Source organism: Tenrec ecaudatus, chromosome 13 (genome assembly GCF_050624435.1).
Source record: "Tenrec ecaudatus isolate mTenEca1 chromosome 13, mTenEca1.hap1, whole genome shotgun sequence".
Taxonomy (NCBI): Eukaryota; Metazoa; Chordata; class Mammalia; order Afrosoricida; family Tenrecidae; genus Tenrec; species Tenrec ecaudatus.
Window position 1 is genome coordinate 63647895 of NC_134542.1, and position 24313 is coordinate 63672207.

Below are 24313 nucleotides of genomic sequence, written 5' to 3' on the forward strand. Positions count from 1 at the left end.
GGTGACTTTGGTTAGTAGTACTTTATTTAGATGAATGAGTAGTTTGGGAGTAAAATCCTACATCTTGTCTTTAGTGGTTCTTCTGTTTGGGCAATGACTTTTTAACAAACTCTTTCTCCTCCTGGTGGTGGCTAGGGGTATTACAACTGAAACTAGCCAGTTCTGTACTATACAAGTTTACTAGTAAATGTTTCATAAGATAAAATATGGGAAGATCCATCTTTTTGTGCTTCGAACGCTTGAGAAATTAGTGTTACTTAAAGGGATGGTCTAGAGTTAAGGTCAGTCAGGAGGTAGGTATTTTAATTTTTATCTGGGCTGTGTCATTCATTACTCTTAATCAAGCCACTTTAAATTTTTAGAAATTCAATCTCTTCATATTTAAAATAAAACAGCTATTAAAATTTGATTTCTGAGTTTTCTCTTATGCCCAAATCCTTTAAAAAGTTTCTAATTTCCTTGAAAGAGAGCTGAAATTTTTCTTTTAAAAAAAATTATTATCACTTCCACTTTTTACACCACTTTGAGTATAGTTCTGTTAAATACTGCTGATGTCCATAGGAAATCAGTAGGTAATTAGTATTGAGCAAAGAACAAAGAAGAGTTGTTGAGCAGTTGCTTTGGACTCGTGGTGACATCCGCCGAGTGTGTCAGCACAGACTTGTGCTCAGAGGGTCTCAGGAGCCCTGATCTTCCAGAAGCAGTAGACCGTCTTTTCAGCAGTGCCAAGGACGTTATCATTGTCACCACCCAGGAATGCCAAATAGTTATTTGATACTTAATATTAGCTCCAATTCTCTGCTAGGCATTATATTAACAATATAAATGGTAGACATAAGAAAGCATATTGCAAAGCTTTGCATTTTTAACTGCTGTTCGCCAACAGTGTAAATAATCAATATGAAATTTATATATCATAGCCCTGCTTGATACTCACCTTCACCACTGAAGACAAGGGTGCTACAGTAAAGTGTGGTGAAGGCAGATGGTGCCCAGCTATCAAATGGACTAGTGTCTGGGGTCCTAAAGGCTTGTTTGCAGACCAGCAGCCATCTAAGAGGACTAGCTAAGTCCACATGGCAGAAGCCATCTAAGAGGACTAGCTAAGTCCACATGGCAGAAGCACACCAGCTTATGTGATTCGAAGATCACAATAACAAAACCCAAATGTGTTGAAGGGAAAAGTATCAGCTTAGATTGTAAACACCCAATTTATAGAAGGCCAAGGAGGCTAATGGGAGCCCCACACCCATCCACAGAGTTTCTAGTCAAATTAAATCTCTGGCAGATCCCCTGTCGCCACAGACTAGAGAACCGAGCAGCTTTACTCTCAGAGAGCATTGTAAACTTGCTTATGCTAGATCGAACTTGTTATTCAGTCAGTTAACCTCCCTCCACCCAACCTGAATTTGTTCTAGGCTCAAGTATTTCTTGCTTGTTCCATGACAAAAACTTCTTCCCTGGCTGTTTAAATAATATTCATGGTGGTCTTTTCTTTCTTACTCATCGTTTGTATTTTTATCTTTATATTTTTATTATTATTTTATCCTTGCCATTAAACATATATATATGATAAGATTTTTCAACAATAAAACTTACTCTGAATAAAAAGCTATTGACTGAGAATCATAAAAATTAGCTGGCTATTGATTTTATTGAGAAAAGAATCTGAAACTGCCAGGAGGAAAAATTTTTTTTATAACAAGTGTAGGTCCAAGCCTTAGAATACTAAGATGAATCTGGTTAATGGTAAGAGAGCTTCACAGGGGTGCTTTGTACATTTTCTGGTTTACATATAGAAACCTAGAAAGTCAGCATAAGTAAGAAGAACCTCTCAGTGAGATGGATTGATGACAATCTATGCTGCAAAGGGTTTAAGCCTACCACGGTCATGAGGATGACATGAGACCAGGGAAGATTTCCGTTTGATGCTTGTCTATCAAGAAAGGGTCTGTTTTAGCTAATTGTTGAATTGATTGCCCTGCAGTTATTCATAATAGTTGTACTTTTGATATCTCTAGAGTTCTAATGATGCCATCTGCTGTCATCAGAATAGAGATTCTCTATAGGGCTTTCTGTGGCTGATTTTTCAGGAACTGATAGCCAGGTATTTCTTCCTAGGTGCTTCTGGCTTCAAACCACCAATCTTTCTATGGGCAGACCAGCAAGTTAACCATTTGCATGACCTAGAAGCGCCTTTTAGCTTCCAATACTGACATTTCATGTGTTTTCTCTTTTTGAACAGTCTTTCCAGGGATTAGTTCTGTCAGATGTTTTTCAAAGAACCACCTGGTGGCTTTGTTAATTTTATATTTTCTTTTTTTAAAATTTTATATTTTCTATACGCCATCAGATTGATGGCTGCTTTTTCTTTGGTCTTTGTTGTTTCTTTTTCCTATGTAAAGAGGTATAACTTTTGTTTTAGCTTCTTAAATTGCAAGCTTAGATAATTGACTTTAAAGGGTTTTTTCTTCCCCCATGCTAATATAAGAATTTAAAGCTATAATTTTCCCTTTTGATATATTATCCTTATCATCTTTTTTTCTAATGCTCCTGGGGATGTCTTTTTTTACCTAAGCATTAGTTAGAAGCTTATGATTTTCAAATGCTTACAGGAGGCTCTTCTATTTATCATTTTTACTGATTTCTAAATAAAGTCCATTATGGTTTGGGAACCTATGGGAACAAAGTTATATAGGAACATACAACTTTTAATACTTGATTTCCCTGTGTTTCCATTTTTGAAAAGATAAACTTTTGACTTTGTGCATACAAACCATGTATATTGTTGTGCTATTCTAGTAGCATGAACTGATTAATTAATTGACAATAAAGTTAAGGGAGTGAAGTATTCTACGTAGTTGGATTTTGGGGGGTTGTGCAGAAATACTTTCTTACATCATGGGTATAGGCCACATCTGAGTTCTGGCTATACAAGGGAGAAGGAGACTCCAGCTTCACAAAAAGTCAAGGCCAATTGGCACAGGCAGAAGTCAGACATGCCTCTACCCTCCGTCCTTCTCTTACCTTATTTATTCTGATAGAGCCATTTCTCCCAGGACTTTTCTGTTGTTGGATAATACGTTGCAGTGGACACACGCAACTCACAGACAGTATTCACAATTAACGGAGTTTACTAGGGGAAGGTACCAGGTAGCCATAGCCAGGATCAGAAGACATTAAGGATGTAGTCATTGGTCCCCAGCAGCATCTCTTTCTAGTCCTCAGCTTCTTGGTTGTAGCGTCCTTTGACTTCTGCCTCTGTGGGCCAGGAAGGTAACCTGTTGCTCTGCCTCGCAGTCTGTGTCTCACGGTGCTCTTTGCCTCAGCATCTGGGCTTGATGTGGCTTGGCCTCTAGTGCCTCTGCAAGGGTCTCAAATGTTCTCCACTGGCAGTTCATCTTCCTTCCTAGATGGTCCTAGTATTTTCTCTTCTCCTGCTTTGGAGATAGCTCTTTTATATTGAGGTGTGATGTTTGCCTTTCAGCAGACCCTAGCCGGAGGGAAACAAAGGGTGGTGACTTGGCACATACTCATTAGTAAGTGGAAAAGCCTTAATCGTATCCATTAGCCTAACAGAAAACCCCCTCTAAAATGAGATGATAACCACAAGCATTACAGCTAAAATTTGCCATCTATCACAAAAAGAATTATGGCTAGAAGGACCTTATTAATTGACTATCACATCAATGTATTTTTATGAGATAAAATTTTCCCTGTCTTAGTAAATAAAACTCAGTATTATTTAGCTTCTGTTTGCTTCCAGAATCTTCAGTTTGGTCACGTCATTATAATCAACATCAACTATGTGTGTGTATTGCTACATGTGCAAAATAAATACACCAACCCTAAGGCATAATTTATTTTTGTGGTTTATTAATTCATAGTCATTTTTTGCTCCAGCCTCATTTAACAGATGTTTCTGTTGACTGTTATTTATTTAACAAGTATTTCTTTCATAGTAAGAAATTCAGCTGGTCATATCTTAAATGATGAGATTTTAACTGCATTAAATGTGTCTGGTGATCATCAGCAGAGTCAAAAGAGAGCCTTCTTACCTCTTAAGAAAGCCTCCACCCCCTCCAAATTATGTCTTATCAATGAGCTGTTTTATTAAAAATTTCCCATTAGATTTGTTAAAATTACACATTGACAAGCTTAATTCTTCCTTTATCTTTCAGGGTCATTTAAAAAAAATCATTTTATTGGGGCTCATCACAATCCATAACTCATAACTCTTATCATAATCCATACATGCATCAGTTGTGTCAAGCACATTTGTACATTCATTGCCCTCATCATTCTCAAAATATTTGCTCTCCACTTAAGCCCTTGGTATCAGCTCCTCATTTCGCCCCCTCTTTTCCTGCTCCCCCTCCTTCATGAACCCTTGATAATTTATAAATTATTATTATTTTGTCATGTCTTACAGTGTCTGATGTCTCCCTTTACCCACTTTTCTGTTGTCCGTCCCCCAAGGAGGAGGTTATATGTAGATTCTTATAATCAGTTCCCCCTTTCTACCCCTCCTTCCCTCCATCCTCCTAGTATCGCCACTCTCACCACTGGTCCTGAAGGAATCATCTGTCCTGTGTTTCCAGGTCCTGTCTGTACCAGTGCACATCCTCTGGTCTAGCCGGATTTGTAAGGTGGACTTGGGATCATGTGGTGAGGTGTGGGGAGGAAGCATTGAAGAATTAGAGGAAACTTGTATGTTTCATTATAGCTATACTGCACTGACTGGCTCTTCTCCCCGAGACCCTTCTGTAAAGGGGTGTCCCGTTACCTACAGATGGACTTTGAACTTCCACTCTGCCCTCCCCTTCATTTACAATGATAGGATTTTTTGTTCTTTGATGCATGGTACCTGATCCCTTCGACACCTCGTGATCACAAAGACTGGTGTGCTTCTTCCATGTGGGCTTTGTTGCTTCTGAGCTAGATGGCCACTTGTTCACCTTCAAGCTTAAGACCCCAGACGCTATATCTTTTGACAGCCGGGCACCATCAGCTTTCTTCACCACCTTTGCTTATGTACCCACTTAGTCTTCAGCGATTATATCGGGAAGGTGGGTACACAATGATAGGATTTTTTTTTGTTCTTTGATGCCTGATAACTGATCCCTTCAGTACCTCGTGGTCACATAGGTTGGTGTGCTTCTTCCATGTGGGCTTTGGTGCTTCAGAACTAGATGGCCTCTTGTTTACCTGCAAGCCTTTAAGATTCAGGGTCATTTTATCAATCCAGTGGAAATGATCACTTTTAAAAACTTTGAAATATAATTAATCTTTAATATGCTAAAATGCATTTTCAACTTAATATATTTTGTTTCCTCTAAAATTACTTGGATTGTTAACAAACTTCCTACAGTGTTTTGCCTCTTAACTTTGATTAAACTTGCAGCTAGAGTAAGACTTGTTTTTCTTAAATATTGCAATTTATTTAGAAGTTTAATAAGATTATCTGTATACATCCAACTGAAGGTGCAGAACAATCAGTTTTTTACTTAGGTATTTAAAATAAGACTCTGCCTATCATCTATGTGGCAAGTTATTATAGCCATTTTTAGTACATAAAATGCCAGTAGGTGCACGTTAATTTGAAACATGATTTACTTTATTAAGATTCTAGGAATTGTAAAAGACAACCAAATCAAAAGACAATTGTGTCATCAGTCAAGAAATACGAGTTACAGTACATGGACTTTTCTTGAGGCTTCTTACCAGAAAAATTATCTCAGGACTTGGTTCTTTACCCCATCACGACAGTTAAATAATTCTCTGGCTAATCACCAAAGTCTGCAGCCCCCACCCTTACTCCCTCACACACATTGAAACGTGACATTTCTTTTTTTAACTGCTTTGGTTGCATTTTGTGTTATTCCTGTTGTTTTCAATTTTTAAAAAAGATTTTAGTATTATTCCGTTGAGTTCTGCATCTCTTTCAAGGATTTATTTGACCATTGTGGTCACAATTTATTAATGGCATGTTGAAAAGTGTATCATTGATGATTCTTCTGAGATGAGCTGTGATTAAAAATAACATCATAGGAGCACTTAAGAATTGGTACCACACTACAGCTACAGAGAAATTTGCTCTGTATCCTAAGATAGCCAAGGATGCTTTGGATACCCTCGTTTTCAAATGTCCAGGATTTTAAGGAAGATATGACATACATTGTATTTTTATCTGCTATAAATTCTGAAATAAGATCTATCCCTTTTGCTAAAGAAATTTCTTCAGACCAATCTGTGCAATAGAAATGGGAGAAATAGAAATAAATGGGAGAAGAGGTCCACAAATACAAGAACTATAAGACTATTTAGTGCTTTTTAATACTACTGAAAAATTCCTACTTGACATTTTTAAAGGCTTATTAAAGGTGTTGTTTGTCATTAAGCACAAACAACAATAGATATTTGCACCTCGATTGTTTTTTCTTATTGTTTAATCAAAAAGTAACCTTTGAATAATAAAATGTTAACTGATTTTTTTAAAAGATTTGGGCAAGTGTTTAAGCAGTATCCTCCAGAATCATTCCTTTAAGACTTGAGTGACAAACTGAGAACTCTCCTTGCACACAGTGGGTAGCCAGTAGGTTTTCTGCAGGGGGTTTCTGCTTAGAGCTGACAGAGGGCATCTTGGCAAATGTTCAGAAACCTATATTAACTTGGTTGGGCCCTGCATGGAACCTCATGTTCAGCAGAATTCTTCTGACCTGCCTCTGCATGCCAGGCTAATCAGCAAACACCTAATGAGCCCGCTCCAAAGAAACAGACCCTCTCCCAACCTACTTCCTTTTCATGTGCTCTCTGGGGGCGGGGAGACAAGACTTCACGAGGACTGATGATGCTGCAAAGACCACAATAATGATAATTAACTTGCTGAATTTAGAAGATTATGCTGTTAATTAGTTGCAAAATAAAGATAAGTAATAGAGCAGCAGATGGTGGGAGAACACCCAGGAGAAGGAGGGTTATTACTCTGATGAGCTTTTGTGGCACATATGAAATATGGATCTGACTTTTTCATAAATTGTTTCTAGAGAACATTATCCTTTTTCTTTGAACTATGATGGAGTAGTTTGTTCCTACTAAGTTATGACAGATGTGGTAAAATTTGTTTTCAAGGAAGTAACAGCAGTATAAAACTTGATAGCAAATTCTCTTAGCAGATTAACTCTTAGAATGAAGGTGTCAGCTTGGTCAAGCACAGCAACTACGCCTCCTCAAATTGATTGGCACAGTCTGTAGCTCTCTTAGAAATGAAGGGTTTGACCTAGTTGAACTATTGCTGTGGCTTTTGACATGAAAAGTGTTTAGCAAACAGGAAAACATGCATCCGTTCCTTAGAAATGTAGAAGGAAAGTCACTTTCATTTCCTTTGGCGGAATGTGCCCCTCGGAAGCTCTGCCTGGGCTCCGATTGCCCTCCGTCTCGTCTGCTCGGAGGAACTGTACTCCCGAGGCCTTCCTTTCTTCCCAGGGTCTTCACTGAGCCCCCAAACCTAGTATAAAATAGATTTCTGTGATATGTTGTATCTGTTTTCATTATTTATTAGGCATAAGTGTTTGACTTTCCCCAAACTCCCTCAAAATATATATGGTTGGATCGAAAGGGGCTTTTATATTAGTTATAAAATGTATGTCACTGATTCTTAGTGACTTTTTCTCACCTACTTTATTCTAGTTTTTTAGCATATAAGCAGTTTTTATTAAAATAATCACAATTAAAAGTAGTGTTAATTAACCCTGAAAGCCCTTGTCGCACATGCTATACCCAGCGGCATACTTTCTAGTCAGACCCATTGTAATCAATGTCACAGCATGTAGCGAACACGAGCTCTTCTTCACGGGATGCTCCTGTGTACCCTAGGGCAGTCACAGACGATAATGAATGAATGTTGATGCTGCTGTTAAGTGCTCTATAAGGTAGTAACTTGCCCTACTAAAGATTATTCAAGAGAGTGGTGTTTATGTACTTCAGCCTCCCCTATGTGCAGTTACTGTATTTCATTAATTCTAAGAGTTAAGCTCTTCACTGTAAAACTTTAAATGCTCTTCTATGTTGTGGTGCTTTCTACCTAAGGATTTCAGAATGTTTTGCCAACACTAATTCACCAAGCTTCAATTCATATCTTGATCTCTTATGTATATTATAGCCATTGTGTCTATTAAGCCCACTTCCACAAATGAAGGCCCCAACCTACTATTATTTGTTTTATGTATTGTTTGTTTGTATTTTGTTGTCTAGGATTCTGTTTGAAAAGTGACAAACAGAGTGGCTACCTCCCTAGAACCTCTTCCTTTGTTGTGGTTATATTACCCCACAGTTTCCAACTCTTTCTTGCTCATGGATCCGAAATATTCCTTATTTCAGGCAACTACTGCTTTGACTACACATCTAAGTGCAGCTTTAATCCATCCCATTTCCATTAGCCCGTCTGGGATGAGAAAGACCCCCATTTCCCGGTATCCTTGCAACGGCTGCTATTCTGTCTACTCGCTCAGAAAGGAACAGAACCAGCAATCTCACCTAGATTCTCAAAGAGGCAGCCTGGAAAACATACTGCACATAAAATATATCTGGGTCTAAGTATGCCTAAGAAAACACCCAAGTGCATTTTGAAAACACACACAGAAAGGAGCTCTCTGGAGTCCCTCATGGCTTGCTCGCCATGCCAATAAAAACACACTCAGTAACTAGTTTGAGAGAAATCAGGAAGTTGACATGTGAGAAATCCTTTTGAGAGTGAGGCAGTTTTGCTTATCATTTTTAATCGTCACTTCAACTCTCTAAGACTTTTGTTATTTTCAGTTTTATGTTTAAAAATTGTTGAAAGATCCTATATATGTTCAACTTTATAATAAATTACGGAGGATGCTTATGAAACAATATTTGCTTCAGGACATGTCTTAAATGATAGACCTACAAGTATGTAAACAACTATATCATAAAAAGTGTCAAAACTCTCCTTGTAAAACAATTCAGGCAAATTTGACCACAGGCAGCAGTCCACTCCAAGCCTTCAAGATCATTTCTATGGCGGCACCAGCACGGCAGTACACTTTTTCCAAACCAGAGCAGACCTTGCAATCTGTCCGATGCAACATAGAGCCCCACCCCCACCCCCCAAAAGAGGTAGAGGGAAGTATATAAACTTAATGGAATCACAAGTCAATATAATTTAAGGGAAAATAAAGCCATACTAAAATCAGTGGTGCTTAATGTTAGCAAACAAGTCAAACTGCTCTGCTGCTTGGTTCTTCTTTAGATACCGCATGATTTAACAAAATGAAGAGCTCCTGGTATCATCTTGCTAATCAGTTAGTGACACCATTCAAAACACACTGCAAAGGAATGGCCAGTTCACAGTGGCTATTCCACAAAAGGCTAACTTTCCCCCCCCCCCCCCATCGTTGTATGAATGAAGTGCAGCTTCTTGGGCAAACTCAGCAAGAATTGTTACAGAGCGGAATAAAAAAACTGAAATAACACAAAACCTTGGAAAATAAAGATCCTTTGTCACCACACTGGCATCAAAACACACATCCATACCCATTTTTTTAAGTCTTACAAAAAATCCTTGCTTGCTTGCTGGAGGTACATATCTAAATTCAATAGCTTACCAATATCTTCTTGAGGGAAAGCCAAAAGAGAAACAAGTGAAAAAACATACATTTTTAAAAAGTTATCAAAAAGAAAAAAGTTATTTTTTCCCTGTCTCCTGAACTGAATTTGAAAGAGAGGAGGGAAAGAACACAGGCCAACACAATCAGCCCTCGTCGTCATTTTCCTTCAAGTCGTCGTCTTCCACAGTATAACACACTGGAGCCACTGGAGGGGGTGTCGATGGAGCTGGTGACCTACATCCGGTGCACGCCATTGCTCAAGTCACAGGCAGGAAGTTTTGTGCCATTGAAGTTGAACCGATTGATCCCTGAGCCATCTCTTTCACGTAAAGTTCCAGAGATTTGGGTACCAAAGTTCTTGCGGTGTTAAGGACTTAGATTGAGCAGATTCCTGATTCTAGTCCACAAGTCGTGCCTGTGTGCTTTAATACTTCTGTATCATCATGGATTTCAAGCATTTCACAGACACTCATTTTCCCTCAGAAATACTACAGTTGGTCATGTTCTTCTTGCTGGTGTTCACAATGGTGAACGATAGGTGAATGGCAGATTTGAAAGGAGGTAGCCGGTTGGCTTCCTGCTATCCTTGGCGATTTCTCTGCGCCAGGTTCTTGAAAGCAATTTGCTATAGAAAAAGTTCTTGAAGTTGAGATTGTTTCTGTTTTATTCTTTCGAATCTGCCTCTCTAACTCTAAATTTTGACATTCCTGAGCCAAGTTAGTAAACAGTCTGATGCATTTGATTTTTTTCCCCCTCCTTAGAAATAATGTTGATGGACATTAAGCCATTTAAAGCTTTGTAGGCTCCTGGCCTATTCTGGTTGGAAGCTGACTTCTCTTGATAAAATGTGGCTATCTCTCTCAGCAGCACTGAACTTCACAACCCATTCACCTGCGACTTTGTTACAAGAAGCAGTCCTTTTCTCAGAACCATCGCCCAAATCCCATTGAAAAATGCCTCAGACCCGTGCCATTCTTTTCTCCTATTCTCTTGTATTTCCACTTGCTGTGCTGTGTTGACACTGAACTCTCCAAAGTTTGGGGTAGGAGTTTTTTTTGCCAAGTGTATATTCCGTAGAAGGATGAACAATTACTAACGATATCCAAGACTAAGATTCTGACCTATAAAGGTCTTTATCTCTCCATTGGCTTCAATTATAACCAGCATCTTTTGCCATGTTACCAGATCCATAAAACCAATTCTGTAAATGTTTGCCTGCAAGAGAAAAATTTTTTTTCCACCTGTACTTGTGCACAAAGCACACCTGGAAAGAGCCCTGAGGAGACACTGAACAGTGTTTGCTGTGCCCACACGCAGGGAAAGGCAGGAGCAAGGTCAAGGCAGGAGTGGGCCAAGCAGCCCACTGGGCCATTCTCAATTTTATAGATAAGGAAACGGAAGCTAAATTCTTTAAGATGATGTTCACTGCCACACAGGTAATATGAGGCAGAGTTACAATCTGAGCAGAGTGTCTGAGACTTTTCCTTATATATTCCGGAGTCCTGATGGCATAGAGGTTCATTTGGGGCCTGCTAACTGTAAGGTCAGCAGTTGGAAACCACCAGCTGCTTCGAGGGAGAAAGACACAGCTTTCAGCTACTGTGCGAGGTATAGTCACAGGGCAGTTCTGCCCTGCCCTGGAGGGTCCCTCCAAGTCAATAGTGATTCAAAGGCAGCGAGTTTTAGAACTTTAAGACCTCACAAAACATTAAGTATGCATGGCTTCAAAACATTCCTGGAACAGTTCCATTGCCTTTCATTTCCATTTCTCCATCAACATTTCAAAGCGCACTCTTACTAATCAGCGAGGATACTAGGAGTTTAGCGTTTGGTTCTGCTTTCATTCATATAGAAGTAATCCACCAGAAAAGAAAGATGGCATGACTTAGCAGTTGCAGAATTAAGCTGGGCATTATCAGCCCTTTGTGCTTACCTTTTGAATTATTTTAAGCCATGTAGTCTCAGATTCGGGGGCCTTTAGTGACGTAATGGGTTATACATTGGGCTGGTAAGCACAAGGTAGGCTGTTTGAAACTACCAGCTGCCCAGAGGGACAGAGATGAGACTTTCTGTTTCTGTAAAGATTTACCGACTAGAAACCCCACCAGGTGAGTTCTACTTTGTCTTATAGGGTCACTATGAGTCAAAATTGACTTGGTGGCAGTGAAGGTTTGGGGGTTGTTTTTTGGTATTCTGTTTTTTAGTCTCTGATTCAGCGAAATTTCTCACAACTGGACCAATAGGCAACATCATGATGAAGGAAGAGAAGGTTGGAGCTGTCAAGAACTTCGTTTTGCTTGGATCTACAGTCAGTGCTCATGGGAGCAGCAGTCAGGAAATCCAGTGACACATTGCATTAGGCAAACCTTCCAAAGACCTTTTGAAAGTGTTACAAAGAGAAGTCACTGAAGACTGAGGTGCACCAGGTCCAAGCCATGGTATTTTCCTTTCAAATACATGTGAAATCTGGACAACGAATAAGGTGGCTGAAGAAGAATTGATGCATCTGAATTTGAGGGTTGCCAAAGAATATTGAGAGTGGAATATTATGGGCTGCCACAAAAGCAAGCAATTCTTTATTAGAGGAAAGGGCTCAAGCATATACCAATAGGACCTAACAACAACAATCTCAGATTCAGGACTTTGTGCTAGTTCGGTCAGTTGGACCCCCCTGCTGAGAAATACCCTTTCTCCCCAGATGTACTGAATCAGAGCCTACATTTTAACAAGATCTTTAAGATTATGCAAAATCCTGGGGACCTTGTTAGACTATAGATACTGATTCAATGTATCTGGTGTAGAAATGTAAATTCTCAGCAGGAGGTGGAACAAGAATTACTGGTTCAAAGCCCTGCTCCCACAATTCTTCTCTGAGGTTGGTTGGTTAGGATCAATGGGAGTACATGAAATCTGGTGCCATTGGGAAATTAGGCAGTTTAAGAATAAGTCTGGGATTAACCAGATTGACCATTTACAAATATCCTGTTTCTTAATCTAGAAAATGAGAATCTTGTCTTATTAAAGGTGTACTGAAAAACAAGAAATAGCACACAGCAGTCTATTAGAAGAACTTGACAGCAAAAGCAGTGACGGAATTTGGACCAGTTATAAATCTTAATTGTGGAGTTTATTGTACAGCTGTACATATGCTTATGAAAACTGAATGAAAGCAATTTTACCTGAGTCACGAGGCGGCCTTTTTCAAAAGTTCTTCTCCCAGTCAGTCCTTGGCTGAGATAACCAGGAGAGGAAGGATGGAGGGAAGGAGGAAGAAGAGGAAGGATGAGGAGGTGGGGAGTTGCCAAGAACGTGTGTCTGTAACACCTCTGCCCAGGTGTTCACTTAGTTCCAGGACACCTGGGGATGACTTCATAGACAGCAGCACGGTTCTGTTTTGTAGGCTTCCCTCAGGTATGAGGGTCTTTTGTGGCAGAACCACCTGGGCTTCAAACCCACCAGGTGCCCCTGGGGAGAAAGTTGAGGCAGTTCAACTCTGTTCTACAGGGTCACTGTGAGTCCAGGGCACTTTGATGACGGCGAGTTTCCCCCTGAATATGCACCTGACTCTGGATCCTTAGAAAAGTGCAATGGAATTAGCTCTGAATCCGATTTTTATGTTAAAACTTTATTTGGGGCTCAAGAACTACATTTCCATTCTTACAAACAAAACCAGCACTCACTCAAAAACCCATTGCCAACAAATTGACCCCCACTCATAGCAATCCTATAGGACAGAGTAGAACTGCCCCTGTGCCTTTCGAAATCGACACTACAAGCCCCAAGTCTCTTAGGTCCCAAAGGTCCCTTGTACCAACATCCGATTATTTTGTGCAATTTGCGTCATATTTATAGATCACATGTATTTGCACCAGAGAAACCATTTTCCCTCAATTAGCAAATCTTTTTGTTGGGTACCTGCCGTGTTACAAATCATCGAACCAGTTGCTAAGAGGGATGCAAAGCTGCATAAAATAATCACTGTTCTTAAGGAGTTTACTGTCTGTCTGGCGATCCAAGATAATCAGCTATCATAAATTTTTGCTGATGGACTAGTAAGCTTCATTCAGATTGTACCTTAAAAAGAGGTTTCCTTAAATATGTTGGATTTATTCTAATACTAGATCTGTCATGCTCTGGAAGTAGGTCAGGTACAATTTAGTTAACTGGCAAAATAGCCACAAAGGAGGTGATAGGCCTAGAACGCCCCTGCTTACTGGGAGCAGGGAAGACCCAAGAGAGGTGCAGACCCAGTTTGTAAACTCTAGCAGGTGCTGTCAGACACGCAGCATAGTGACCTAAACATGGCAACAACAGGTCATCATCCTGATAAGCACGTGGCCTCAAACATGCCAATATTACATGGGGCCAAATCTAGCAAAGACAAGTTTTAGATTGAGTATAGGCAGGGCCTGCAAAAGACGAGGACAATGGATAGGGGAGTGGGTGGAAGGGAACAGACAAAAGTGTCTCAGTAAGCAGCGCATGCTGCTTATTTCAGTTGAATGAAACTAGTTATTGACAATCAGCTCGTTTTTCACTCTTTTCCCAAAATTGAGGAGGAACAACAAAATATAAAGTCTTCTAATAGTATCGAAGACTTGAGGAAGGTTTCCAAAGTTCCTAATGCTTGTTTGTTGATATTTATAGTGATTTTTAGGGGTACAAGGAGATATGATAATTTATCATTCTAATTTTAGAGCTGTGTTTATATTATTATCTTTTTTGTTTATTAAAGTGTTGAGAATAATCAGATGGAGGTGAAAATTTCAACAGGGGACTTATTTTTTTCATTGGTGTTTGTATTTCAGAGATTAAAAGCTGCTTTGACCCAGCAACATCCTCCTGCAGTCGCCAATGGAGATACCGCCAAAGGCCATGGTAGTGGATTGGTTCGGACTCAGTCAGAGGAATCTCGACCACAGTCATTGCAGCAGCCAGCCACGTCCACTACCGAAACTCCGGTGTGTACAGAGCGCTTGCACTCATGTGTCATTATGATAGCCCTCTGTCAGCACCCCTCGCCAGACAAACACAGTATCATTTAAATGACTACGTACTTGGAAAAATTTATGCCTGCTGTATTTTTTATTCCAAAAATGTACGGACAGGTTGTAGTTATTATTGTTAGTTATCATTCAAGCTGATTGCCACTCACTGCCATAGCATGTGTGCCAAGTAGACCCGCTCCAGCGAGTGTTTCGTGTCCACCCTCTGGAAGCACATCACCAGACCTATTGTCCCCGGTGCCTCTTGGGTAGTTTGAATTGCCAGTCTTTCAGCTAGCACTTCACTGTGCCACCCTGGGATCCCGTATTCAATGTAACACTATTGCTATTAAAAACAGTCCAACAATTGTTACTGTTATGACACTCTGTAAATGTTTGTGTGGGGGCCGCCATCTTTGAGTCTGAAATGACACTGTACCCATCAGTAATAGTCTAAGCAACACATTTTTTTTCCAGAACCGTGAAACTGAATGCTGCTTGCAGAAACTTGTTTTGTTCTCAATTGTTTTATTGAAGATCTTTTATGTGGAATAGTGACTTGCCTCTTTGGAAAGTTAGTTCTATATTTAGAAAACTAATATTAGAGTCTTAGATTGTGGAGAACAGAAATTTTTCTTTTAATGGTCTTAATTATTTTCAAAGTTTCTAACTTAATCATAAAATAAAAAATATGACAATAGGCATTTTAGGGAATAGGTAGGTAATTTCCCTGCAATGGTAAATAGGTTTTATTTGAACGATGTGTCTGTAAAACTGGACAGTTAAGTCATGGAAAATTTTAATAGACTTAAGTTTTGATTATATAATTTATAAATCATAATTTATTTGAAGTTGTTGAGGAATCCAGGACTCTTCAGAAATGTCAGTAGCTCGAGATTATATTTTCTTTGAAGTAGCAAGACTAAGATTTTAAAAAATTGTAATCTTTTTAAAATTACAACGCTTGTTTTCTAAAGTATATGTGTTCGATACTACTGAGTTTATTATATTCTAGTATTTTAAAGCCCACTATAGTCATTACAGTGTGTAGAACAGTTAGGGACTCTTCTGAATGTACCAAAGAAAAAGATTTTTGTTTGTTTAGTGATTACCGCTTTTAATAATTTTTTTCCTCATTTGTCCAACATACTCCTTTTTCATTTTATTTCTTTTATTTTTTTAATCTGCCTACTTATACTATCCATCCTCTATTTATGTCTAGGAAATCAGAAATCTTGAAGAGATAGATAGATAGATAGATAGATAGATAGATAGATAGATAGATAGATAGATAGGGGTTTAGAGATACACACGTAGATATATGTATGTATTTATGGTGGCTTCCAAAAGTTCATGGGAAAAGTGGAATTAGTAGATTATAGACTTCTCCCATGACCCTTTGGAAGCCCCCTCAAATATGTATGTATTACATTTACTAGCATAAATCAAACATTTCCTGAATTAAAACAGTGAAAGGAACAGATAACGTGTTTTGACAGCTGTTTATATTAGAGGCACTTTTTACTTAATCTCTCGTTTGTGACTGCGTATCAAATGATTGATATTTCTATTTGTCTGCAACATATTCCTGTAGTGAATGGTCAGGGTTTTTCTGTTAAGTACTTCAGCACTCTATGTAGACCTTTTCTCTACAGTGTTTTAAGTATTTGCATTAAAAAGCTTTCTAATCAAAGGAGCACAGGTAATCCGCAAGTACGGTGACAAAAGGAAAGTGTGGTGTGTGCACACTTTAATGATATCATTCCAAGGACTACAAATTTGTTCATGGTCCAGATCCAGCTGATGGCTCTTTTTTTTTTTTAATAGCTCTTTTTAAATGGTGTGTCAGCTCATAATAGTTTTTACGGTTTGGGCCAGAACAGAAAACTCATTGCCACTGAGTTTATTCTGATTCATAGCAGCCTTGTAGAACAGTACAACTGGCCTTTCGGGTTTCTGAGACTAAATTTTTACAGGAGCTCACAGCCTCATCTTTTTCCCATGAGGCAATTGGTGGATTCAAACTGCTGACCTTATGGTTAACAGCTTAATGCCCAACCTACTCACCTACTAGGTTTCATCTTGTATTTTAAAGAGTAATTTTTTTAAAAAAGGAATATGGCCCCCTACAGCCTAAACTAATTACTATCAGACCTTTGCAGAAATTTGCTGATCCCTATAATACAATTATTTTTACTAAGCTTTTATTTTCTAATGCTCACTATATAAGGAGGCTTTTAAAAGCTCGTGGAAAAATGGAATTGAAGAGTAATAGAATATGTCATAAAAATGTTGAAGCCCTCAGTTAATGCTGAATCTAATTTTGTGTATGTTGTATATTCTAATGTATTGGGTGTAACTACGTACAATGAAGGCAGAACTTTATCTACTTTGTTCACTTATGTGTCCTTAATTTCTGAAATAGTTATTTAAAATATTTTTGATGAAATTGAACTGAGTCAATGAATGAATGGAAAGATGGAGAGATCTAAGAGGGAGGAATATTTTCTCCTAAGTAACCTTAAATCCTTGTTTAACTGCTGTGCTTGTTAGTTGCCATGGGGTCAGTTTCTACTCAGTGCAAATCTGTGTTACAAGTAAACTGGTCCGTAGGGTTTTCTCAGCTGTGATCTTTTCAGAAGCAAATTGCCTTTCCTTTTCTCTTGGTACCATTCAGTGGATTTGAATCACCAGCCCTGTAGTGAAATTGACCTCCCTGTAAAGCACAAACCATTTGCACATCTTGGGACTTCAAAACCATGGTAATGGTAAACAAATACAATAACTCTGTTGTAGTTTCTGTTTAGCAACTTACCAAAACCAAAATCTGTGTTTTTAAATGATGGGCTAACATTTTGGGGCATCTTGTATCCTAAAAGTCATAGAGTTCTAGAAAGGTGCCTTGTTTGTAGTCTGGAAACAGAATACTCAGGAAAGCTCCCTGTTTGCCCTGAAAGCCTTGAACTAAGTGGTTTGATGGAGATTAATTGATTGTATTCTGCTTTACTTAAGGCCAACAGATCTAATCACATATATATACCCACAACAACATGTGATCCAGTGTTTCACCAAGCATCTACAAGGGAGTTTGAAAAGTTCACAGAGTTTTTGCGTTATCTTTTAATTTCATGAACTTTTTAAAGCCCCCTTGTATGCACCTGTCCCCATGAAGTTGACCCACAAAATTAAGCATCCCAGCAACATTTTAAAATATAGTTAACTAAGTAAATGGGTGTTTTAGAACCCAGAGGTTTGTTTCTCCGTTGGGTTCTAATACTTATGGATGCAGACTCCTGTTTCCCTCACCATCTCCAGGAGTTCCTTTGGTGTGTCTCAGACTCCGTGCTGTTGGCACGACGGGGCGGCCCTGAGAGGTTGCATGCAGTCCTCGGCACACGACTGTGACTGGAGAGTAAAGACCTTTGTCTGGCTGAGTTGAAGTAAACAGACTAGTTCATTGAGGGGAACAAATTTAAATGAACATCTGGGCTACTGTGGGACTCTTAATTCCCCTCCCCATGAAGATGAATATTAAAAATTATATTAACTTACTCCTAGAAAAGGATTGAGCTAAATCTCAAAACTAATGAAAATTGAGCACAGCAGAATATGTTGATGCTTTTGCTCCTTGATTTTATTTTTTAAAAATCCTTAAAGACAATCTACAGATTAAATGTAAAATATTTTATTTCAGAATGGCATGGAAAACATAGCTTCTCGTAGTTAATTAAATATTAAAAATTTCAACTTAGTAACTTATCAGTAGTTTCTAAAGAATTGCATAATGTCATAAAGTCTGTTAAAAGGTATACTTGGAAATATGTAAGATCTGTAAATGATCGATTTTACTCTAGTTAATGTCTTCATAAGGTTTCTACTTAAAATATATATAATCTGATTGAACAATGCCTTTACCATAACTTCATTAGTGAATATCTTAAATAGCTTATTTATCTCAAGGAAAGAGTTAAACCACAAAGTGATCCTCATATTGCACTACAATAATTGCTATATGTGAAGAGACTTAGTAAACAGTAGCCCCCCCCCTGCTCCCTCCTAATTTACTCACTCAGCACAATTGCTCCTTTTTGTTTACGATAGTCCTCTCCAGCTCATACAACTCCACAGACTCAGAATACAAGTGGTCGTAGAAGAAGAGCAGCTAATGAAGATCCTGATGAGAAAAGGAGGAAGTTTCTAGAAAGAAATAGAGCAGCAGCTTCCAGATGCCGGCAAAAAAGAAAAGTCTGGGTTCAGTCTTTAGAGAAGAAAGCAGAAGACTTGAGTTCACTCAATGGTCAACTGCAGGTATGGCGCACAGATGTGCATTTTGTTTCACTTGTAGGCAAGAATTATGAACTTTGTTTTCCCCTATTTTTCCTAGTTAGCTATCCAGCCATGTTTGGGTATATTATTGGGAATTTATGAAATCTTTGATAAATCATACTTTTATAGTCTTGAGTAGAGAGATAAGTGTAAAACTCAGCATTGATACAATGAGGAAATTTTAAATTGTCCACCCATTAGGTACAAAAGTAACTAAAATCTCTGGCCTCAACTTTTATATGTTGTGATATAGAAATTCAAATAAAGAATTAAAAAAATAATTCCGGTATTTCACTTTTTTCTTGTTTATTTTATTTTCTGCTTTATATCACAACTAAAAAGTATCAGTAGCAGTTTTTACTTTTATGTCCTTTTGTCCTTTTAATTATAAATTGTATTTTGTTTGTTTGTTTGTTTGTTTTATTCAAAGTGACTATAATGCTCGTGAAAGGTGCCAGATTGACAGCTTTGGAAACTGAAGAGCTCTCTTAAGCCACAGACCAGGTACAATCTGGCCAGTGGCAGTACTTATTGGCTCATACTGCCCTGCCAATGTGCCTGAAATACATTTCCTAGGTACCTCATCAGGTCCAAAGGTTGTCAGGCTCCCTCCCCATCATCCTTTGACTCCCGTGGTAAGATGTACAGTGATGGTACCAAGCAACATCAAGTGTGTCTCCTTTCTTTATTCCCCTTCCATCCTTTCGTGTGTGCCCCCCCCATTTGTTTCTGTTGCTTTGTTTTTAATGTTGTGAAGATTTTTCACTAGAATCTTCCTAAAATAACAATTGCGAATATATTGCATAGAAAATTGATTTTAATGAATTGCCTGTTCTTATAGTTCAATCTCTGACTAACCATTCCCAGTTAAAATGAGTCTGTTTTGTGTATTGTAATTGCTGCAAGGATCCCGCGCTCTTCTTCAACCTTTCTTCAGTAGAGATGGCATCCGTCAGTATCTGCTTAAACGCCTAGAAAAACGCTTTTAGCAATAAGCCCAATTTCAACTCAGATTTTTTCATAGATGAGGCAGACATCTTCAAAACTCAGTTGTGCTCAGAATATTGACATGGAAGCTCTGGAACAAATAAATGGTCTTGTAAGACTTATTTTTAACCCTTTTTACCACATAGAAAAAAATTAAACACTGCTTACCATATCATAAAGACTAGAAATATGCACTTATATAGAAGATGTTAAGAACTGTTAACCATATGACCACCTGATAGATGCATTTAAGCACTGTTTTCACAGGTCTCTAAAAAAACCTGAGTGTTTTTATTTACAAAATAAGTTGAAGCATTTTATGTACTAATCTACTAATATTTATATACTGTCAAAATGACTGTTTATTTCACCAGTTCTCTCTGCTAGAATGTCAGCTATACATTTGTAACAATAATACTGGTTTAGATTTTCCAATGTTAATCTTACGTTACCAGGTGATTTAGTCCATCCGTTCGTGTTCTCAGTAACGTCTTCGGAATGACCTTGTTTCTTTAGAGAGCGCCTCAGCGCATAGCAAGCCCCAGGAACCCCAGTTGTTTGGCCTTTAGAATTAGGAAAGTAACACCTGCTGATCCTAACGTCTCAGGATGTTATTTTAATCAGGCTAACTAATATGAGCGCAATTTTTTTTCATACGGAAAGTTTTCACATCATTAAGATAAATTTCTCATTCAATATTTTCCCTTATAATTTGGCTTATTTTACCTTGTTTAAGAAATTGAAATCCATAAACCACTGCCATCAGGTTGATTACAACTCATAGCCACCTTGTAGGGCAGAGCAGGACTGTAAATCTTTTCCGGAGCATGCAGTCTCATCTTTATCCCCCCGAACGCCTGGTGTGCGTGAACCACCAACTCAAGTTAGCAGTCCTAACATGTAACCCACTGTGACATGGAGTATATCAGCGTGAGGGGGGCCTCAAAAGCTTTGTAGAAGAATGGATTCAGTATTAACAGCTTTAAAATGTAATACAACTTCCTTGATTGCTCCGCGACACTAGCCGCCACTGTCAGTGGCAGCAGCGCTGTGCTGGTTCAGAAATGTATAGAAACTCTGCATTCCAAATAAACATCTTTTCGTCTTCATTAATCTCGGGGTTTCTTCCTTCATGCAGGACTGAGGTAGAAACGTCATTGCATCAGTTTGCCGCTTTATACTTCCCAATTTGACTAGAAATCTCTTAATTAGGGGAATAGAAGGCAAGATTTAGGTTCTAAATAAAAATCAGGTGTCACTTATTTTTCCTTTTAACTTTTTATTGTGAATAAAGTGAAGGTTTACAGAGCAGATCATCAGTTTTACATTCAATAATTCATACGTGTTTTGTTTCAGTTCATCCATTGCAATCCCCTGAAGGGATCACCACGTATCCCACTTCCTCTCTGTGTTTCCTGACCCTCCATCGCTCGTCATTGGGTGATTGTCCTTGTTCTTAATGGTTGGTTGTTCTAACACGGGAAGAATTCCCTCCCACACCTCGAGTGACAAGCGTTCATTCCACTGCTCTTTGACTCGTAGGCCTGGTCTCATTTATGATTTGTGTTCTGTTCTACTCTGTCCGGGGCCTTCTCATGTGAGCAGTGGGTAGTGGTAGCCGGCACCATCTAGTTCTTCTGGTCTCGGGGTTGTGGAGACTGAGCTTTGTGTGACACTTCATTTTGAAGCACGAGACTTTTAAATAGAGTCAAATTCAGGCTATCACTAAATTAAGTGCTACAATTGAACATAAATTGAACATAGTCCTTACTGGGAGAAAGATGAAGCTTCTACTCCTCCTGTAAAGAGTTAGAGTTAAAAATAAAAAAGAGTTAGAGTTTTGGAAATCCATCGAGGCCATTCTACTCCTCTCTATAGTTTTACCATGAGTCTTACTTGACTCGATGGTAGTGGGTGTGGTTTGGATTGTTCAATACCCTATATTAAAACACAATAAATGATAGTGTTTTAAGCATTAAAAACTGAATATTAATAGCCCTGTATGTTTTTTGAGAAACATACTGAAGTGTGAGGAGATTAAGTTACCGTATATTCTCAAGGATAAGCCAACCTAAGTATCAGCCGAGGCACCTAATTTTACCCAAAAACTGCATTAAAAATGCTCTGAAAAACTCAACTTATACACGAGTCTATACTATCTGTGATATCACAGGTTTGCTTTAAAATACTCCATCAAAGAAGAAAAACAAGGTCCATCCGAATGTATTAACCTGAGGAAATGTCTGTAATTGTTATGGACAAATGTAACTAAAACCATATAGCATACTTCTTTTCATTGAGAAAGAGTTTCTAGCTAGTTAGGTTGACCTAAGCAAAGGGAGATCATGTATGTGCAGGTACACTGAGCGATGACTTGTATCCAGATGCGAACTGTGATGAGAGAGGGAGGAGGGCGCAAGGACTGCTGGAGAAGCAGGGGTAGTTCAGTTCTAACTCGAATTTTTCTTTCTAACAATCTATAATTCTTACTCTCTATTTGTAGCTATTTGTCAAGTAAGTTTAAAACCGTATCGATGAAGTGAACTGTTTTAATTTTTAGTGTGAAGATTCAAACAAAAACGGCTGGTGTGGTTTGTCAGCAGCAGCGCCATCCAGTGAGAAGAACAGAATGTCTTGGGGGGAAGCTTGGGCTCCAGAGCAGTCATTAGACTCTGCTCTGTGTAACTAGTTGCCATTCTGCATTTCCCGAGTCTTCGTGCCACCTGCAAGCTTAACTGATCAGTGTAGTGAGCATTGGTGATCCGCACAGTATGGACAAGCTAAAACATGCAAGTTTGGGGGGAGTGACTACCCATACTTTTACCAAATAAATATCAGGTTTTAGGAACTATTTATTATTAAACTTTATGGCTCCATTGTTTCAGTTTTTAAGTTCTTGCTAAGAGATTGTCTTTTCATCAAATTGTATGAGACATTTATGGTAACCTAGACCAAGCATGAGGCTCTGTTAGTTACACATTATATTTTTAAGTGGGTATCTGATTTTGTTATCTTTTAACTTGTTTGTGGCAGTCTTTTCATTTTGGGGTTAGTGTTTAGTTTATTATTTTAGCATGTTTACTTTATAAATGAGAGGCAGAGTCTATATTACTAACAGTAGTTCCTTAACAATTACTCTGTAGATAAAACTCAGAAATATTATTATGAATTTTTCTTTTAAAAAACGGGGGTGGGAGAATATAAATGTTATATATACAGCAGGCAAAGAACCCCTCCCCCCCACACACACACCATGTATAGTAAAGGGTGGAAGTGTGGCGGTCAGAGCTCAGGAGAAGTATAGAAGCCTGTCTGGGCAGCTGGGGAAGTGAGGACTCCTCACGCCTACGTTAGCCCTGTCGAACAGGCTCCACTGCCCTTGAGAACAGGATCACGTCGTTTGTGTTTGGTAGCTAGAGCAATCATTTGTTTCAGTGTTTATCACTTGAAATGGGAAGGAGTAGGAGAAACGAAATGCCACAAAATGCTTGGGGTTTTTGCTTTGTGTCTTATTTGCTGGAAATGAGACTATTGTGATGTCATTGTTGGATTCATGTAATCATAGAGGGAAAGACTTGGAAGTACTGCTGCCGCCACCTGTGCATTTCATCCGTGTTTGCTCGCACTCACTCTGAGCCTCTGCTCCCTGCTCACACTGATAGAATGAGTGCCATGATCAAGACTGCTTATTCGTTACTCCTCCTGTCATTGTGCGGCTTGCCCTGCGGCGGCGGTTCCCCACCTTCTTCCTGCCATCACCCTTTCATACAGGGCCTCATGTGCGGTGACCCCTCCAGCCATAACATTATTTTCGTTGCCACTTCATCACTGCTACTTTGCCACTGTTATGAATCGGGCGACCCCTGTGAAAGGGTCGTGCGACACCCCTCCCCCACCCCCAAGGAGTTGCGACCCACAGGTTGAGAACCGCTACGCTATGGATTCTGTTACCTCTCACAGAAGACAGACATAAAACAAACCAATAATGTGTGAGAGGAGGACCAGGCTCATTCCCATTCGTTTTGCAAAGTATTTTTAGATTATTGCTTACCTCTACCAAGAACGCTGTCATCTCATGGGAATTTGCTTCCATGCTCACCCCTGGACTGTGTGGCTGCAGTGTTGATGGTCACTGACTTTGATGAGGACTGACTATGAGAAGGTTGTAGCTATAGCTATGAGAAAGCCCCCACAGGAAGCAACTATCTAATGTCGCTTTAATGTTGGGGGTGGTGGCTGAATTAGAAAGTCAAAGGTCGTCATAAACTTATGGCGATATCTGGTTATCAATTCACAGCCAGGTCAGATTAACCAGTTGGTTTTGTGGCACAGCCTCCCCTGGCTGATCTGCTTCAGAGCACGGTGAAGAACACGACGTGGTTT

General features: G+C 39.0%; 1 protein-coding gene and 1 pseudogene across 1 annotated transcript in view; one reads left to right on the forward strand and one right to left on the reverse strand.

Annotated features, from left to right (window-relative positions):
• Positions 1-24313, forward strand: part of ATF2 (activating transcription factor 2) — a 95695-nt gene that overhangs the window by 58232 nt on the left and 13150 nt on the right. The window contains exons 11-12 of the mRNA XM_075528952.1: positions 14441-14593; positions 18719-18925. Coding sequence (XP_075385067.1) covers positions 14441-14593; positions 18719-18925 — 360 coding nt within the window. The remainder of the gene's footprint in view (positions 1-14440; positions 14594-18718; positions 18926-24313) is intronic.
• LOC142424721 (transcription factor Dp-1 pseudogene) lies at positions 9890-10809 on the reverse strand (annotated as a pseudogene).